This window comes from Equus przewalskii, chromosome X (assembly GCF_037783145.1).
Source record: "Equus przewalskii isolate Varuska chromosome X, EquPr2, whole genome shotgun sequence".
In the NCBI taxonomy this organism is placed as follows: Eukaryota; Metazoa; Chordata; class Mammalia; order Perissodactyla; family Equidae; genus Equus; species Equus przewalskii.
In genome coordinates, this window is record NC_091863.1 from 120,341,890 (window position 1) to 120,359,213 (window position 17,324).

Genomic DNA, 17,324 nt, shown 5'->3' on the forward strand with positions numbered 1-17,324 from the left:
GTGGTGTCCCCATTTTATAGATGGAGAGCCTGAGGATAAGGACAGTTGGACAACTTAGCTAAGATTATCCAACACTTGGCAAAGTTGGGGTGCAAATACAGTGAGATAAGCATTTTGAAAACAAAAGAATAAACTTTCTGGCAAGAAAACTTGCTTTCCAGGCATTGAGTATCAGAAGAGTACAATCCGTAGAAAAATACCCAATCCTAGAAAAAGCTAGAGGGCATTTGGAAGTCCCCTGTCCTAGTGGTTCTCACGCCTGCTTGCGTATCAGGGTAAGCTGGGAAACCTTTTTTAAAAATTTAGATCTTTGGGTTCTACTCCAAATCCTACTGTAAGATAATCTCTGAAGGCTTGGGCCCAGAAGGTTGGGCCTCTTTCAAGTCTCTCCAGTGACTGAATGATCAGTCTAGTACCAGGGTCAGCACACTTTTTCTGTCAAGGTCCAGATAGCAAATATTTTAGGCTTTGTGGGACAGTAGGATCTCTGTCATACGTTCTTCTTTGTGTTTTGTTTTTTCAACCCTTTTAAAATATGAAAGACATTCTTAGCTTGAAGCCCATACGAAGAGTGACATGGGCTAAAGTTTTCTGACTCCTGGCCAGTCCAAGTCCTTCATTCTATGGATGGGGAGATGCGGCTTTGCTAAGTAGGATTACTTGCCTAGGGTTGCGCAAGGAGCCAGTGGAAGAGCCAGAGTTCAAACCCAAGTCTCTTTTTCCTAGTCTTATGCACTGTGATTTCTTAAAACCAATCTCCTATCCTTTTGTTTGGATTATGAATACAGTATTGTTTGTCTCCAGTTTATAAAAGATCAAGACTAGTTCACTATCAGAAACCGGAGGATTATGTCATTGTTAGACTTGAATTGAAATTCTCCATTATTCCCCACCTTGGCTTTTTTTTGGTTTTTGTTTTAATCTGAGCTACCTTAATGCCTTATCTACAATACCTTTATAAGGCCTTATGTATCTACCCTTTGGGGCCTAGAAATACGGGGATTTACGTTTAAGGGAGGGTTTTGCATTTTGCATTAAAGGACATGTGGGAGTAGAGTGTTATATTACAGTACTCAAGGGAAAATGGGGTTGCTATTTTGATGAAGTGACTTTCATTCTAATACATTTTTAAAATAATCCTATTTGTTACTTTATCAATAAGAAAAACTTGTATTTAAATATTAATCCCCCCAAATTAATAAGACAGACCACATTCTTACCCTTTGGCTGTTTATTCTAAGAACAAAGGACTCAGGAACAACTGACCAGGCCTAATTCTCAAGTGTGACATATGTGTATTTCTTGGAATTAGCACTGAGCCCAAAGACGATGGCCTAGAACAATGTTGTAGCACAACCTTTTAACCCAATTATCTCCCTGGAAACGCCGATGTCTCAAGAGGCGAATTCCATTTTCTCAGTAACAGGCCTGAAGTTGATAGACAGGGAATCTGCTACAGTGGGATAGACTCTCTCTTCTCTCCTCTCTCTCATAGGTCAGCTTTCATCTGCAGTCAATAACCATAATAACAGTTGCGTTTCTTTCCCCAAACAAATAGTTATAATTCCCTACAAATTTGGTTCTACCAGTTCTGCGTATGGGCATTTCTGCTTGCCAGTAGCAACTTTCACATGGCGGATGTTGTCCCAGTGGATGTTGTCTAGCAACAGAGGAGAAGGTAGCTCTGAATGTGTGAATTCTTACCACCAACACCCGCCCTAGCCCCATACCAGGCCCTGCTGACACCTCGGAGCTTTAACAACAAAGCAAAGCCAAAACATACCACCACAAAGTCTTCTCTCTTCTTCCACACCTCACCCCCATGTACTTGGTTTAAAGAGAGTGTATTTTGAAGTCAGCAGTGATGGGGGTTGTTTTTTAGAAATGCATTATAGAAATGATGCCTCAGTAAATTAGTCCTTCAGCATTGTTGATATGGGGGTGTGTTCACTTCTACTCATTTATTATAGCAAGTCTTGGTGCATTGCCATATGACCCAGTTGTTAAATAGGCCGAGGGTCTGACTGCGAGACTCATGCCACAACACAACGCTCTTTCCCAGGTGTCCTTCCCTGTCGAGCCAGGCCCTAAGGAGACCAGGGGGAACATACCAGTTAGTAGATGCTCATATTTCTGTTACAAGTTTGGTGACCTGCCACCTGTGAGTCATTTGCCTTTTCCACTTCAATTTTCTTGTTGGCAAGATGAGATAGTAATTCTTTCTGTCCTTTAATTACATCGAATCCAATGACAAAAAGAAGTTGCTTGAAGCCCTTGTGCTTTGGCACATTGAAAGTAGTTGTTTTGAATCACTGATAGATCAGAATAAATATTTATCTAGAAATGGTCTAATTTCTGGCTGAGTGATTAAGAGGATGATGTTACAGAGTTATCATCTGACCCAAGGCTGTTAGGAAGACAGTGGCTCACAGGTCTTTGAGCCCTGAGGATCCCTGGCTGTCCCGTACTGTACTTGGGGCTCATTGCAAACCCTTTAAAAGCATATCATCTTATTGCAATGATTTTTTTCCTTCTGCTTGACTAGTGCTTTGCTTCATGAGCCAAAAACTCATATCTCAGTTTTCTTTTTTTAAAAAAGATTTTATTTTTCCTTTTTCTCCCTAAAGACCCCCAGTACATAGTTGTATATTTTAGTTGTGGGTCCTTCTAGTTGTGGCATGTGGGATGCCGCCTCAGCATGGCTTGATGAGCAGTGCCATGTCCACACCCAGGATTCGAACCAGCAAAACCCTGGGCCCTTGAAGCGGAGCGTGCGAACTTAACTGCTCAGCCACAGGGCTGGCCCCTCAGTTTTCTTGAAATATGTTGTGAATTGGTTTTTGGATTTTATTCAGTTACATGCTTTTAAAAATGAAAGCACAGAATCCTGGAGCTGGCAAGGCCCAATAGATACCATCTGTATGCAGAGTGATCAATCTTGGGTGGTTCCTTAGAGTCTAGTTCTTTACACTTCCTTCGCTGCTGCTTGCATTTTGGAATGTCTTGTGTATGTCAAGGCCTTTGGTGGTCCTTCACAGTAAAGACTTAGGAAGGTTTAAGAGTGCTCTTGAGATAATAAATGAAAAATCACTGAGAAATATGAAGATTGTGACATCTAAGAGAACATGGACTGGGTCTGTCTCACTCCTGAAGAATCCCAAGGGCCCAGCGCTGTGCTCAGTTTCCTGAATTGAAAGTGCACTGCAGAATGGAGCATTTTTAGTGCTCAGCCATCACTCAGTCACAGCACCATGATTGATTTAAGAGGCAACCTAAAACCTCTAGCTTTGAAATTAAGATAGACTGTTATATATTTTAATATATAATACAAATTGATATTTAAGGGAACTTATTTTGTTTGGATTCAATTTAAAAGGATGTTTTCCTGATTATTAAAGAAATATGTACTGGAAACTACCTTTAAAATCTGATTTCAAGCATTAATTTTTAGTACCTGGAAGCATAGTCACTCCTAATATGGAGTACTTTAATGTGGTTTATCTAGAACTCTGTGAAAGTAAAATTGTATAGTAAAAGTATATTATATTACTTGTAATGAGAGCTTAAAATGCCAGTCATTTCCTAATTTTTAAGTGAGACTTTACAGTAAAAGCATGAGGAGAGAGGGAGAGCTTCTGTATTTTAATGACATGTTTGACAATTCTGAGATTATATTTGATAGCAGATACACATTTGAGAAGTTCTATGAATAAAATACTGCTTTATTATTAAAATACCTTGGAAAGCAGGTAAAGTAGGTAGACGCAGAGATGACGTGCAAGGCAGGGATTGATCTCTCGTTAGAAAGTGCACATCAGCTCTCTCTTCTCTGGAGCACGGGCTGCCTTGTCTGTGTTCACGACTATCATGGGAATATTTTCAGGTGTTCTTAAACTGGATATTTCAAAATATCATACAAAACAAAGTTGTTTTCTTAGTAATCTAGATGAATTGCCCTTTCAGGTAAGTGCATCTTCTTCTCCCTTCGTTGACCAGAAGAGTTTTTGCTAACAAAGGTGACTTTGTTTGAAGACTGAACTGTCGAATTTCTCCTCTGCCTCCTAGGACATGAGAAACCTGAGGTTCGCACTGAAGCAGGAAGGCCACAGCAGAAGAGATATGTTTGAGATCCTCACGAGACACGCCTTTCCCCTGGCCCACAGTCTGGTAAATTCCAGGGTTCTCCTCAGTGTCTTTCATTTAGTCTCTGTGCTGCGCTTCCCGGTGTGATGTGTGTGCGAGGGTGTTTATTAAAGACGATCGAACCATTCCCAGAGGGAGTAGGCCTCTCCTCTGCTGGGCTGTGTGGGATGGCTCACCCCAGTGACTGAACTGCAGTGCCCGTGAGGCACATCGGAGCCCCGCACGAGCCTGGGAGCTCCACCCAGAGCTGGTTGTGCTCTCCCCCGCTGAGCGCGCCCTCAGTCATGGCCAGCCCCCTTAAAAAGGCATAAGGTAACGAGCGGGACCGTGGGTGCCATAGTGCAACACTGGGAAGTCACACCCCAGAGTTCGTTCCTCTCAGCTTAGGAGCTGACGAGCGGTGCGTGTCAGGCTTTTGCGGCACCTGTTCTAAATGGGAACAAGTCCTCTGAGCTCTAATGCCATTTAAGCAAAGGCGCTTCTAAAATCCAGATACGTTGTCTAGGTACTGCAGGCAGTTGCTGAATAGAGCAGGTTTATTTTTTTAAAAGAATGACATTTTAGGTGTTATTTGCTAGTGTTTAGTGTATATTTGGCAGGACAGACTTATTATGCATTTAATTACTTACAATTTATGACTTAGTAAATAACAAGCTTCGGGATGTGTATACCTAGAACTTTTCCTTCCCGTTCACCAGACTGCAGGAGTAATCTTACTTTGTTTCACCGTGTGACTGAGATAAAGCTTTCCCTGCATCTTGCTCTTGAACAGTCTTCCTTTCTAGTCTGGCTTCTCCTTGCCTTCTGTTTTGCTGTCATGCCTTGCTTGCATCTTCTTACCCCTCTTCTTCTCCACTGCTTGACTCTACACAAACTTGGAGGTAAACACCTGCTAAGGGGAAAGCAAGGAAATCATTCTTTTAAAAAATATATATATAAACACCTTTAAGTATAGGATAAATATGCTACTGGCTAGACTGAAGATGATGAAAGAGGTCATTCAATAGAAGAGCTGCTTTGTAATGTAACTCTTCTTCCTGTGGCTTTCAATTTTTTTTTTTTTTTTTGGAATAAAGGCCTGAGATTTTTTTCTAGTGAGATGAGGCTTCTCTCTTCCCAAATTTCATTGGCAGTTGTTTTAGTCAAGGGAAATTCATGGTTGACGGAAAGGACACTTATACAAAGACTGTGCAACTCCAGAAGGATATGAAGTACTCATCATGAGTCACGTATTGATTATAGATGCAAACGTAATGTTTAATAACAAATGCAATGATATCATAGAGTTGAATACATTTTCAGCCTTTTCTCAGTTTTTGATTAAATATGTGATTTAAGAGATATTTCAGTATTAAATACTTTCTAACTATTGGGATAAAAAGAGTTTTATGGGAACACATCTTCAAAATTATTCTGACAGTGAGAATGTAAGTCTAATCCATGAAAATTCAGTTAGGGAATGTATTCTGTCTTGGGTTTTGTATATCTGGCCCTAAATTATCAGAAATTTAAAGAATGGCTCATATAGCAGGTTTGAAGGAGCTGAGGCCCCAGCCCCTCTCCTACAAGATCTTCTTTCTCCATCAGCCATCCCCTTTCTCTGGCACCTTCTGTCTCTTTTAAGGTTTACTCCCTTAAAAAAGTCAAGTCTTGACCTAGCTTTCCCCTAAACTACTGTCCCATCTCTAACTTCAGTCCAGGCTTCTGGAAAGAATAGTTTATCCTCATCTCTAGTTCATTCATTGCTCCAACCCATTCCAGTATCCAGCTTTATTGCAGGCACCTTCTTGGAACTCAGGACCTCTTACTGGCCAAATCTAGTGGCTCACGTCAATCTTCATTCTGTTTGATTTCTCCCAGCATTCAACAAGTTTGACCACCGTCTTCTTGCAAGCCTTGGTTTCTGTGTTACTCTACCATCTTGACTGTTCCTCCCCACCACACAGGATTGCCATGTGCTCCTCTGGTATACATAGGACTTTCTCAACTTGGAGTCTTTGGTTTTCCTATCCTCTTTACCTGAAGTCCCCTTGTCTCTTTAAACCCCGTCCTCCACCATCTTGCTCAGTCCTAGGTTCTTTTCCGTGCCATGTGCGTTTCCCCGGTGGGAGTTCATCTTACCTCTCATTTGCTAGACTTTGCAGGTCCCTCTGTTAGAGCACCTATCTCAGTCTGCCTTATGGAATAATTACGTAGTAATTGCCTGTCCCCCCTGCTATCCTGTGAGCTTCTCAAGGCAGGGGTCAGCATTTCTTTATCTCTCTAGCCTCAGCATAATGACTTCTGCATAATGTATAATGACACTTTTTTATTCAACTCCGGTTTAGTAGAAAGTGGAGGAAAGATCCATTTTATGAAAACAAATGGGGTAGATTTCTGGATCTAGCACCAGAGCTTGGGATTCTGGATTGCTGTCATTGGAGTGGTCCACAGAGGGGTTGATTTCTCAAGTCTGTGGTACTTTGCTTATTTTTCATATCTGAGCTGGGAATCCCTACTTCTTCCTTTAGGAAATCAATAAGTGACACACTGGAGAAAAAAATGTGAACTGAATTGCTCATACAAAGTTTTGGAAAATTACATTCTTTAAGTTTTAACCACTAAAAGTCATCTTTAAAAAAAGTTAAACTAGTTACCAAAACAATACAAGATACAGATAAAAACAGATCAGCTATTGACATGGCTTTCCAAATATTAGTCCCTGCTAGTCCAGTCAACATGCGCGGTGTGTCATAAATCGAGTTTGTTTCAGGACACTGTGTTGGATGGTGTCGGGGAGCCGTGCGGACAGATGAGAAGTAGTGCAGGATGAATGATACCTAGTCCCATTTGGTGATGTGACAGAAGTGATAGGACAAGTGCATGTGGCCCTGATATAGGATAGTTTACATTCAGTGATGTAAGAGAGATGCAGAGGAAGTCGACTGGGAAGTCACAGGAAGAAGAGCACATCCAACCTAGATTGGGAAAGCCTGCCTGGAATTGATAGCTGTTTAGGTTGGGCCTTGAAGGATATTCATTTCCAGTGGGCGAGGATGGTGGAGGAAGTGGAATTGCAGGTAAAGGCAAGACCCTGACCCTCGACATAATAGAGGGAAAGCTGGAAGCATTGCGGAGTGTCTATGAGGGTAGCCAGTGATGTTTGGCTGGAGCATGGGGAAGAGGAGCAGATCTAGGGTCATCCAGTGAAGGGTCTTGCTGGGATAAGGAGCTGGTGCTTTGGGAAGTAGCAGAAACAAGTGATAAGAATGAATACACCCTGAAGAACAGATGGGAGAAGAGAGCTCATGAAGCTAGGGAGGGGAGGCAGAGGGCCTGGCGAGAGGGCCCGAGGAGGAAGGAATGATGAGCTCTGTTTTGTTCACGTGGCAGTTGGTGTCTTTTGACAGAATTTACAGCAGCAGTTGCAGGCCTGTCCCTCAGAAAAGAGTCTAGAGATGTATATTTAGAATTGTGGTTCTTAATCTGTTTGGAATCATGGATTCCTTTGATAATATGGTGTAAATTATGGTTTCCCATCTCCTGAAAAGTGCACTTATGTACAAAACTTTATATAAAATGTTGGGTGACTCCAAGCCCCTCTGAAGCTCATCTGTGGGTCCCAGGTTAAGTAACGCTGGGGTGCAGTAGAGAAGTCCAAACGAGATCCTTGGGGAAGGGCAGCTTGTAGTGAGCCAAGATGGGAAGGAACCGGCGAAGCAAACGAGAAGGGTTGGAGAGGTGAGAGAAGAACCTGCAGGGTGCGGTGGGCAGAGGGCCAAAGGCAGAGGGAGGTTAAGAAGATGGCCCTGGGTGTGCGACACTGTGGAGGGTTGAGGAGAGGGGAGGGTCAGGAGGAGTCCTTCAGAGATGATGATATTGAGCTCCCTGGGGACCGGACCCTGTAACTCTGAACTGCTTGAGGTTGGGACCTTCTTTCCTTCTCTTTGTATCCCTGCTGCCTAGTACAGGGCCTGGCATACATTTGGTGACCCTTTTTGAATCCAGGAAAATGATCTGAGTGGAGAGGACAGAAGCCAGTTTGTGGGGGCTTAAAGAGAGAGTAGGTGGTGGTTAAAAAAAGAACAAAAAACAGTGGTAGCAGCCAGGTTGAGAGAAGACGTGTTTTCCTTAGAATCTGAGAAAGGTGAGTGAATATATTTGTGGGCAGGGCAAGGAGTCTTGCCTCTTTTTGAGGCAAGAGAGAGAAGGGCTCCTTTCTTGAGCAGCCTCCTGGGGAAGGCAGAGGGGGATGGGATTAAGCCCAGTTTGTGGGGCAGTTTTGGAAAGGAGAAAGGACAATTATTCCTCTGAGACAGGAGGGGAAGGAAAGTTTCCAAACTGCCACAGTGGGGAATGCGAGAGTGGGCCAAAAAGGGATTTCCTGGAAGCGTCATGTAAGCCTGATTGCATTGAACAATACAAAGGGCCCCTGCCGGAAAAATGGCACTTTGTTAATATCAGGGAAACTGTTAAACCAGCTGCAGATTATCCCAGTGGTTTATATGGGCATTCGAAGTCAGAAGTAAACTTGCTGTTGTATCCTTGAAATGGCGTCCAGAGGCCAGGAGAGCTGGGTTCCAAATCCAGCCATGGGGTCAGAGTGGGCTTTTCCTTTCAGACCACCCCTTTGGCTCTCTCTTGCCTCCTTCCCCATTAGTATTTTCACCACTCAGTGTGTTCAACTTTGAATGGAATTGAAGCAGTGTTGCCACACACAGTCAACGCCAAACCGTTCACTTGACTGTGTAGTGTGTCAATCCAGTAAGACTTGAAAACTATTCAGATGACATTTTCTATTTCAGCCAACGCATTTGTTTTCTTGTTTTATTTTTGCTTTGCTTTTCAAAAACAAGAAATTGTACCAATTTCTCAAACTGCTTTGTAACTCCATACGAGTTTTAGGTAAATGATACATTTTTATATGTGGAATGCTTATGATGTGATGGTAATTTTTTTTTAAAGCAGGAACAAAAATTGTGTACATACGAACAGAGCCTGATAGCGCTACAGAAGAATAGAGTTTGATTGTTAGGGTGGAGCGGTAATGCCATAGTTCCTCTTTCATTGATTTCCTTTATCATTTGCTCATTTTTTACTCAGATGGGATAATCATGGGTAACAGAAATTTTAGATGAGGGTTTTTAAACTGTAAATGCCAACCTATCTTTGAGTCATGAAATCAGTTTACTAGGTTGCAACCAGCATTTTTAAATAGAAGAGACGAGAAAATATTAACATGATAACATATAATATGGAGAAGTATGGTTTCATGAAACGTTTCTTTCAGTTACCTTGTGTGCGTGTCTGGGTCATGATGTAAAGTGTGTGGCTTTCTGTTAATCATGGTCTAGAAAGTTTGAAAAACAGCTTTTAGATCACGGTAGAATATGTATAATAAAGTGCAATTTTAAGTTAATTTAGGCATTAATAAAGTCACATAAATCTATCTTTATAACTACAGGCATGCATGGATTTTCTTGAATTTTGTTTAAGTGAAAGGCTTGACTTTATGACTAAACTCCTGGGCTGTAGACTCCCATAAGGGAAGTGAGAGCTCAAAGAAGTGGAGCCTGAGCCCTGGCTGCTGGGCTCACAGCAGCCACTGATGAGGGACACCTGGTGAGAGCCCTTGTTTGCAGAGCCCTCTGGTGTGTGGTCCTGAGCACGTGCCATGGGGTCCAGTAGCCCGTGTCTGAATCTGGCTCAGTCGCATACCTGCTTGGACACTTTGAAAGTCACGTAGTATTTATGTGCTTCAGTGTTCTCCTCTGTAATGGGGATAATGACAGTCTCGCCTCCATAGGGTTTTTGTGAGCCTTAGATGTAAAGTACTCACAACAGTACCTGGCACGCAGGAGGTGCCCAATAAATGTCAGCTGTTCTGTTATTACTGCACCATTTTCCCAGCAGGTGCAAAGCACCAGGATGATTACCCCAACACACATTTTTCCAAGAACGTTAATAAAGTAATTGTGATAATATGTGGGGCACTTTAAGCCCTTTAAAAGAAAGATGCTATATAGATAAAGGTTAGTATTCTCATTAACGAATGATTGGTTGTAACTTGATAAAGGATTAGTCGAAAGTCTTCAATTTCAGAGTATTAAATCAGAAAACATCTTAACTAGAAATGTGAGCTACGGGTAGCAGTGATATGTAATAAATAGAATTCTTCAGAAACTTTTCCATTTGTTTTCTTTCCGCCTTTTGACCCTGTGCAGGCCTACTGCTTTCGGGGTAATGGGGCTCATTCAGGTTTGTGTTTCTGCACTTGCCGTTTTTCTGTGTCATTCTGAATTAAACTCTTTGGCATTGCAGTATTTTCAACTTGTTGTTATTCTGTGAGCTGATTAGCAGTCATATAGTGGCAAAGTTTTTTGGTGTTTTTTTGTTTTAGTAAATTTGACCTTCTTATGGGCGGTAGAAATAGGCACAGGAGAGAAGACTTGCTGGCTCTAATTTTGAGAGAGAAGCAACTGGGTTGCAAGGCCTTTTCTGTGGAGACCAGCTGCCTTCCCCGGACTGATGGCACAGTGCTTTCTTCTGTGAGGATGGAAGCACTGTCTCAGAGACAGCAGCACCTCTGAGAGCAGGGCCCGTCTGCATCTGCAGGGGTTGGTTGCTGCTGCCTTTGGTTTTCATAGTCTTTGCCTAGCTTTGGTGAGCCACATCAAACCCTGTCATGTGGCTTAAGTGCTGTACCATTTCTACCTTGTGTCCCCTCTTGCTCTACTCCAATTGCACTTGCTTATAAAAATGATTACATAAAAATTACTAAAGTTGGTTATGGGGGTGTACATCTTTTTTGATCATTTGAATGAGGTATAAATGATCCTACCAGTAGAGAATTAACAACATAGGGTACTTTTTCCTATGCCTTCATTTTTCAGTTCAGAAATGGGGAAATTTTTATAAAGTGCTTTGAGATTTTAAACCAGACTGAAATTTAGTGGACTCTTACTTTCTAGGTTGATCACAGAATTAATAGACAAAAGCAAATAGCTCATTTTCAGGTGTGTTTTGAAATGAGAAGTAATGTTGCATGCGCGTGCACGCCCTCCCCGCCCCCATGCTTTGCAGCCTAGGTTTGCCCTTAGGACTGCAGTATGTTTTAGTTCTCTATTTTCTTTTTGGCCAGGACTTTTTTCTTGAATAAACAGTAAACTTGACTAATTGAGTGTCTAATCATGCTTTTCAGTCTCCTCCCTTCCTGCCTCCTCCAAGACTTGGCCCTCTGTTCTCTCTCAGTCTCTCTCCACTGCCTCTCCGCCCGGCCTTCAGAGGTGCTCAGCCCTTCTCCCTGCTCCCCATCTCCTGGAACTGTGGGCCCTCTTGGACTGCCCTCCGCATTTCCAGCTGTGTTCAGAAGCATAGAAGTCACTGCCTGTCTGCGCGTCCTCAGCGGCCACTCCCTTCGTAACTCATAGTCTGACTTCTGGCCCTCCTACCTAAGGGAAACTATTCTTTTAAAAAATAAAAGTGACTCAAGACCCTAGAAGCTCGGTAGTCTGTGAGACCTCAGCCTTTTCCACTGTGCCATCATTTGACTCTTAACCACCCTTCCTTTCAAAGCTTTTCTTAAAATATTGAGTAGCTACAAGAGAATGTTTGTAAAATATATGTAAAATCTAAAGAGTTAGGGTCTATGGAGCATCCCTTTGTCTCCTAGGATGTGGTGTCTCCCGCTTCGTTCACCATGTCTCTCTTCAGACATGCCTGGTCTGCTGAGTTCTTTTTTGCTGCCTCATGGTATGTAGTTTCCTGGGCTGATTTGTGATTATTGCCTGTGAACTCACATTCATTGGACCTTTATCTGTGGGAATACTGAGGCCAGGATTGAAGGCAGTTTTACATTTCCTTCTGCTAGGCATCTTAGGGAACTACCATCCTGGGACAGTTAGAAATTAAATTCTCTGCTTGATGTTTTTTGGACCATCCAAGTTTTCTGAGTTCAGGCTGCAGAGTGGTTAAGGGCTGCCTTGTGGCTACAAATTCCTGGCAGGGGACAGCAGTGGAGATCTTTTTCCTTCCTTGCTCAGCACCAATAATCCAGGCAGGTGAGTGCCTTTGGAGTCTCAGGTGGTTATTTCCCATCTGTCCTCCTCCTGAGGTCGCAGCCCTTGGGAGGCCAAGCTTCGCTGAAGGGTGTTTCCAGTTTGACACCCATCTTGGCTTCTTGGGTGCACCCGGAGCTTTATGGCCTAGCCCCTGTACCCCAAGAGACCATGGAAGCCAAGTGTGTGAGTGCCCTGAAGCCAAAAGCCAGTGCACTCCTCTTGCTCTCTGCATTCCTATTGGTCGTCAGTTTTTGACTTCTGAGTATTTATTCCTCCCCAGCCAGCTCATTAGTGCACTTTTTCTTTTTTTTTTTTTTTTGAGGAAGCTTAGGCCTGAGCTAACTGCTGCCAATCCTCCTCTTTTTGCTGAGGAAGACTGGCCCTGAGCTCGCATCCGTGCCCATCTTCCTCTACTTTATATGTGGGATGCCTGCCACAGCATGGTGTGCCAAGCGGTGCCATGTCTGTACCCAGGATCCCAACCGGTGAACCCCAGGCCGCCAAAGCGGAAAGTGTGGACTTAACCACTGCTCCACCAGGCTGGCCTTAGTGCACTTTTTCAAAGATTTCTGTGGTATCCAGCATTTTTAGATGTTTTCAGCAGAAGTCTCAGGCCATCTAGACCATCATGCTTCCAGACACCTCTCCCTGCCGCTTCTGAGATCGGAATTGCCTGGCCCTCCCGCCTCGCTAGCTGCTTTCTGCCTCCTCTGCTTCCTTCTGCTGTCTAAATGTGGGTTTTCTAGAAAAGTCCATGCTTCCCCTCCTCCTTCCTCTGTGCTATCTCCTCAGCAATCTTTCTCACTCTCCTGTCGACCAGTGTTGCCTTTCTGAGCATGGCTTCCAGACCTATCACTTCCTGTTTCCCTTTAGCCCCTACATACCTTCAACTGACCCCTAAATGCTTGTTTAAAATTACTCTCTCATCCTTCCCCCAAACCTACTCCTCAAGTGCTCTCAGTTTCTCTAATGGGATCTCCCCCTTGTCCTCTAAAATCAAGGTCATTGGAAGATTTCCATTTTCCTTAACGTTACTAAACCCAGGGCATCTTTCCTGCCGCCTGACTTAGTTCAGGTTTCCATCTCTTCCCTCCTGTACTGTTGGAATGGTGCTTTATGCTGGAATGGTGTTATACCATTTGGAATGGTACCATTGGAATGAAACTGCTTGTCATTTTCCTGCCTCCATCCTGTCTCCTGTCCAGGCCATCCCTACGTGTGCCTTCTCTCAGATTAATTTCCCTGGGACACAGCTCTGATTCACTCCTTCCCTTGCTCTCGAAACTTCAACGGTTCAGTGTAAACACAGCCTCTGTCTCCTCCACAGCGTGGCCCCCGCTCTCAACAGTCACTGTTTTTCTACCCCTCCTAGACTCTGGCAGCGAGACTGAGGTCTTTGCTGATGGCCACATATTCTCTGAGTTTGGCTACCATTTGTGCCTTTTTGTCATCATTGTTAGGTCCGAAGTTGTCTTCTCCTTCCAGGGTAGTTCAAATGCTATCAGCGTCCTTCCAGACATCCTCTGGAGCCCCACAGTGCTTTATCTGTCCCTCTCATGGCATTTACCACTTTCCTCTTTACATGACCGACAGTTGTGCCCTCCTCATCTCTCTCCTTCGGAGGATTTCTAACTCCTTAAAGATGGCGGCTGCATCTTACTCATTTCTCCACCCTTCCCTCCACTTAATGCTTTGTTCACAGTAGGCTCTTGGTAAATGTTTGTTGAGTGAGTATACTAATGGCAGTAGAGTGAATGGTTAGGGACTAGCAGCAACCAAGTCATCAATAAGTATATTTTGCTGTTTAGAAAGGTCATTTACTCAACAAGCATCTACTTTAAATTTTTTTTAAATAGCTAATGTCTGCCCATGATTGGAAATTCAGGAAGTATAACAGAGTATTGTTATAGACTGAATGTTTGTGTCCCTCTAAACTCACATGTTGAAGCCCTGGCCATCAAAGTATTTGGAGGCGGGGCTTTTGCGAGGTGATGAGGTCATGGGGGTGGAGCCCTATGATGGGACTAGCGCCCTTATGAGAAGAGGAAGGAACCAGAGCTCGCTCTGTCCACCACGTGAGGTACAGCAAGAAGGCTGCCTGTTGTAAACCAGGAAGCAGCCTCTTACCAGAATGTGACCTGCTGCCACCCTGATCTTGGACTTCCAGCCTCCAGAACTGTGAGAAATACGCGTTTGTTGTTTTAAGCCCCTCAGTCTATGGTATCTTGTTATAGCAGCTTGAACTGGTTAAGACAGGTACACGGTAAAAATATCTCCCTCCTAGCACCCTTCAGGCACCCCTTTCCCCTCCTCACAGACAATCAGTGTTTTCAGTCTATGGCTATCTACCCAGTGGCAGTTGAGACCTATGCAGGCAACTTGTTATTTACATCCTTTCCCCCTTTAACCCTAGTGGTAGTGTGCTATATACGTTCTTCCGTACCTTGCTGTTTAAATTCCCCAATAGATACTGTCCAGTGGATGGGCTACTCCACTCTATTTATGACTGCACAGTATTATGTTGACTGTACCATACTTTATTTATTCAGTCCTCTGTTGATGGATATTGAAATTATTTCCAATCATTTACTATTATATAAACTACTACAGTGGATAACTTTGCATATACGTCCACCATTTTCTATGTGTTCACGTATATTTTAGGATAAATTCTTAGAAGTAGAATTACTCATATTGCCAAATTCTGCTTCATGGAAGATGTACTGGCTCTCACTCCCACACACAGCACGTCAAGAGTGCCTATTTCCAGACATCCTCTCCAACTGTATTTATTTCTGTAGCTGCTGTAACAAATCACCACAAATTCAGTGGCTTATAAAAACTTGAGTCTATCGTCTTACAGTTCTGGAGGTCAGAAGTCCAAAATGAATCTCGTGGGGCTAAAAGATCAAGGTGTGGACCCGGCTGTCTTCCTCCTAGAGGCTCTAGGGGAGAATCCAATCCTTGCGTTTTCCAGCTTCTAGAGGCCACCACGTTCCTTGGCTCGTGGCCCCTTCCTCCATCTTCAGAGCCAGCAACAGTGGGTTAAGTCCTTCAGATCACTCTGACTTTGCTTCCATGATCACATCTCCTTCTCTGATTCTGATTCTTCAGCCTCCTCCTTCCGCTTTTAAGGACCTTTATGATTACATTAGGAGCACTCCAGAAATCCGGGGTAATCTTCCTATCTTAAAGTCAGCTGATTAGCAATTTTAATTCTGTCTGCAACCTTAATTCCTCTTTGCTGTGTATGGTAGCATAATACAGGTCCCAAGGATTAGGACATAGACATCTTTGGGAGGCCCTTATTTTGCTTGCCATGCCAATCCAGTCTGCTTTCTAATTTTTTTGTCTTTGCTAATCTAACAGGAGACAATGTAGATTATAGTTTTATTTTGTGTTTATCTTATTTGAGTGAAATTGAATATCTTTTGGCTTGAGCTATTTGTATTTCTTTTTCTTCATTCTCTGTATCTTCTGCCCATTTTTCTTTTGGGGTTTTGGTCTTTTTCTTGTTAGTTATAGGAACTCTTTATGTAATAGCTATACTGACTTGTAATATGAGTTGCAAATATCTTTCCCATGTCTTTTTACTTTGCTTATGGTAGCTTTTGCTATGGAGAGTTTTTTAAATGTTTATTTGGTAGAATTTATTAACTTTTTTCTTTTTTTGTGTGTGACAGAGGTCCCTTAGACCACCCCAGGTTCGGTGATTCACTAGGAGAACTCACAGGACTCAGCACATAGTCGTCCTCACAAATGTGATTCATTATAGCAAAAGGAACAGGTACATGGGGCAACGACTAGGGGAAACCAGGCACAAGCTTCCAGAGTCCTTTCCCAGTGGAGTCACGCAGGATGCGCTTAATTTCTCCAGCAGCGAGTTGTGACGCCACCTGGGAACTGTTACCAACAAGAGAAGGTCGTTAGAGACTCAGTGCCCAGGGTTTTCTTGAGGGGCTGGTCATGTAGACAACCTCTGCCTGGTACGTACCAACAGTCCAGATCCCAGAAGGAAAGCAGGGGTCCGGCATAAACATTAAGGTTTCCAGAAACATTTAGGCAGAGTGAGCCACTCTTATCAGTTAGGGAATGGAGAGAACTCCTCCAAAATCCAGGTTCCCAGAGGCCAGCCAAGGGTCACCCGTGCATGAAGGCCTTTCTAAGTATCGCAGTCTCAGACCAGCTAGCTGAACTCTTTCCTGCACACTTTTCTTTTATAGTTTCTGGGTTTTAAATCCCAGTTAGGAAGGTCTGCCCCACTCAGAGTTATAAAAGAATTATCCTATTATTTCCTCTATTACTTTAATTTCTTTTTTAAAATTTAAATATTTGCTCCATTTGGAATTTATTTATGATTACCGTGTAAGATATGGATCCAGCTGTTTTTTCCCCTGTTGCTGCAACACCATTTGTTGACTAATCCACTGATTTGAAGTACTGCCTCTGTTGTGCGCTGAATTCCTATATGCATTTGGTTTTATTTCTGAACATTTCTTTTCTTGGATCAGTCACTCTTCATGTACCCGTAACAGTCTTTTAACTAGTGAGGATTTTTCTTTTCATTCCTTTCCTCCCTACTTTTGCTCCACAGGCATTTGCAGGATGCCTACATTGTGGCTAGGTGCAGAGAGCTGGAGATGATACCCACTCCCTGTCCCCAAGGAGCACAGTTTTCCTGAGTGATGTGGATAGACAGATGCATATGCGCAGGATGTCAGGGGAGCCAAAAGTAGGCACTTGGTATTGAAAGTAGGTGCCTGGTATCGAGGAAGCCTTCCTGGAGGAGGCAAATCCTAAAAGATGAGTAGGAGTGTTAGCCAGGCAGAAATGTACATGGCAAACTGAAGGAAAAGTGTGTGCAAATGCGAAAAGGCTGGACTGCATAGGGGTTGGTGTGTGTGTGGGTGTAGTGGCAAGAGATGGTACTGGAGGAGGAGGCTGGGAAGGCTTTTGGGAAGGCTCCTGAAGCTTGCAGAGCCTAACATGCCCCCCTAGGAAGTTTTGCTTTTTATCTGAAGGTGAGTGGGGAACCATTGAACAGGCTTAAGCAGGAAAGTGACATGATTTGATGTCTGTTTCAGAAACATTACTTGAGCTGCAGCATGCAGAATGGATGGAGAGGGGAAGGATTCCGTTTCT

The 17,324-nt window shown here is 43.3% G+C and overlaps 1 protein-coding gene across 11 annotated transcripts in view; it reads left to right on the forward strand.

Annotated features, from left to right (window-relative positions):
• Window positions 1-17,324, forward strand: part of MTM1 (myotubularin 1) — a 98,231-nt gene that overhangs the window by 41,732 nt on the left and 39,175 nt on the right. For all 11 annotated transcript variants that reach the window (XM_070605904.1, XM_070605900.1, XM_070605907.1 and 8 more), the window contains one exon: window positions 4,066-4,167. In XM_070605904.1, the coding sequence (XP_070462005.1) occupies window positions 4,066-4,167 (102 nt within the window). The remainder of the gene's footprint in view (window positions 1-4,065; window positions 4,168-17,324) is intronic.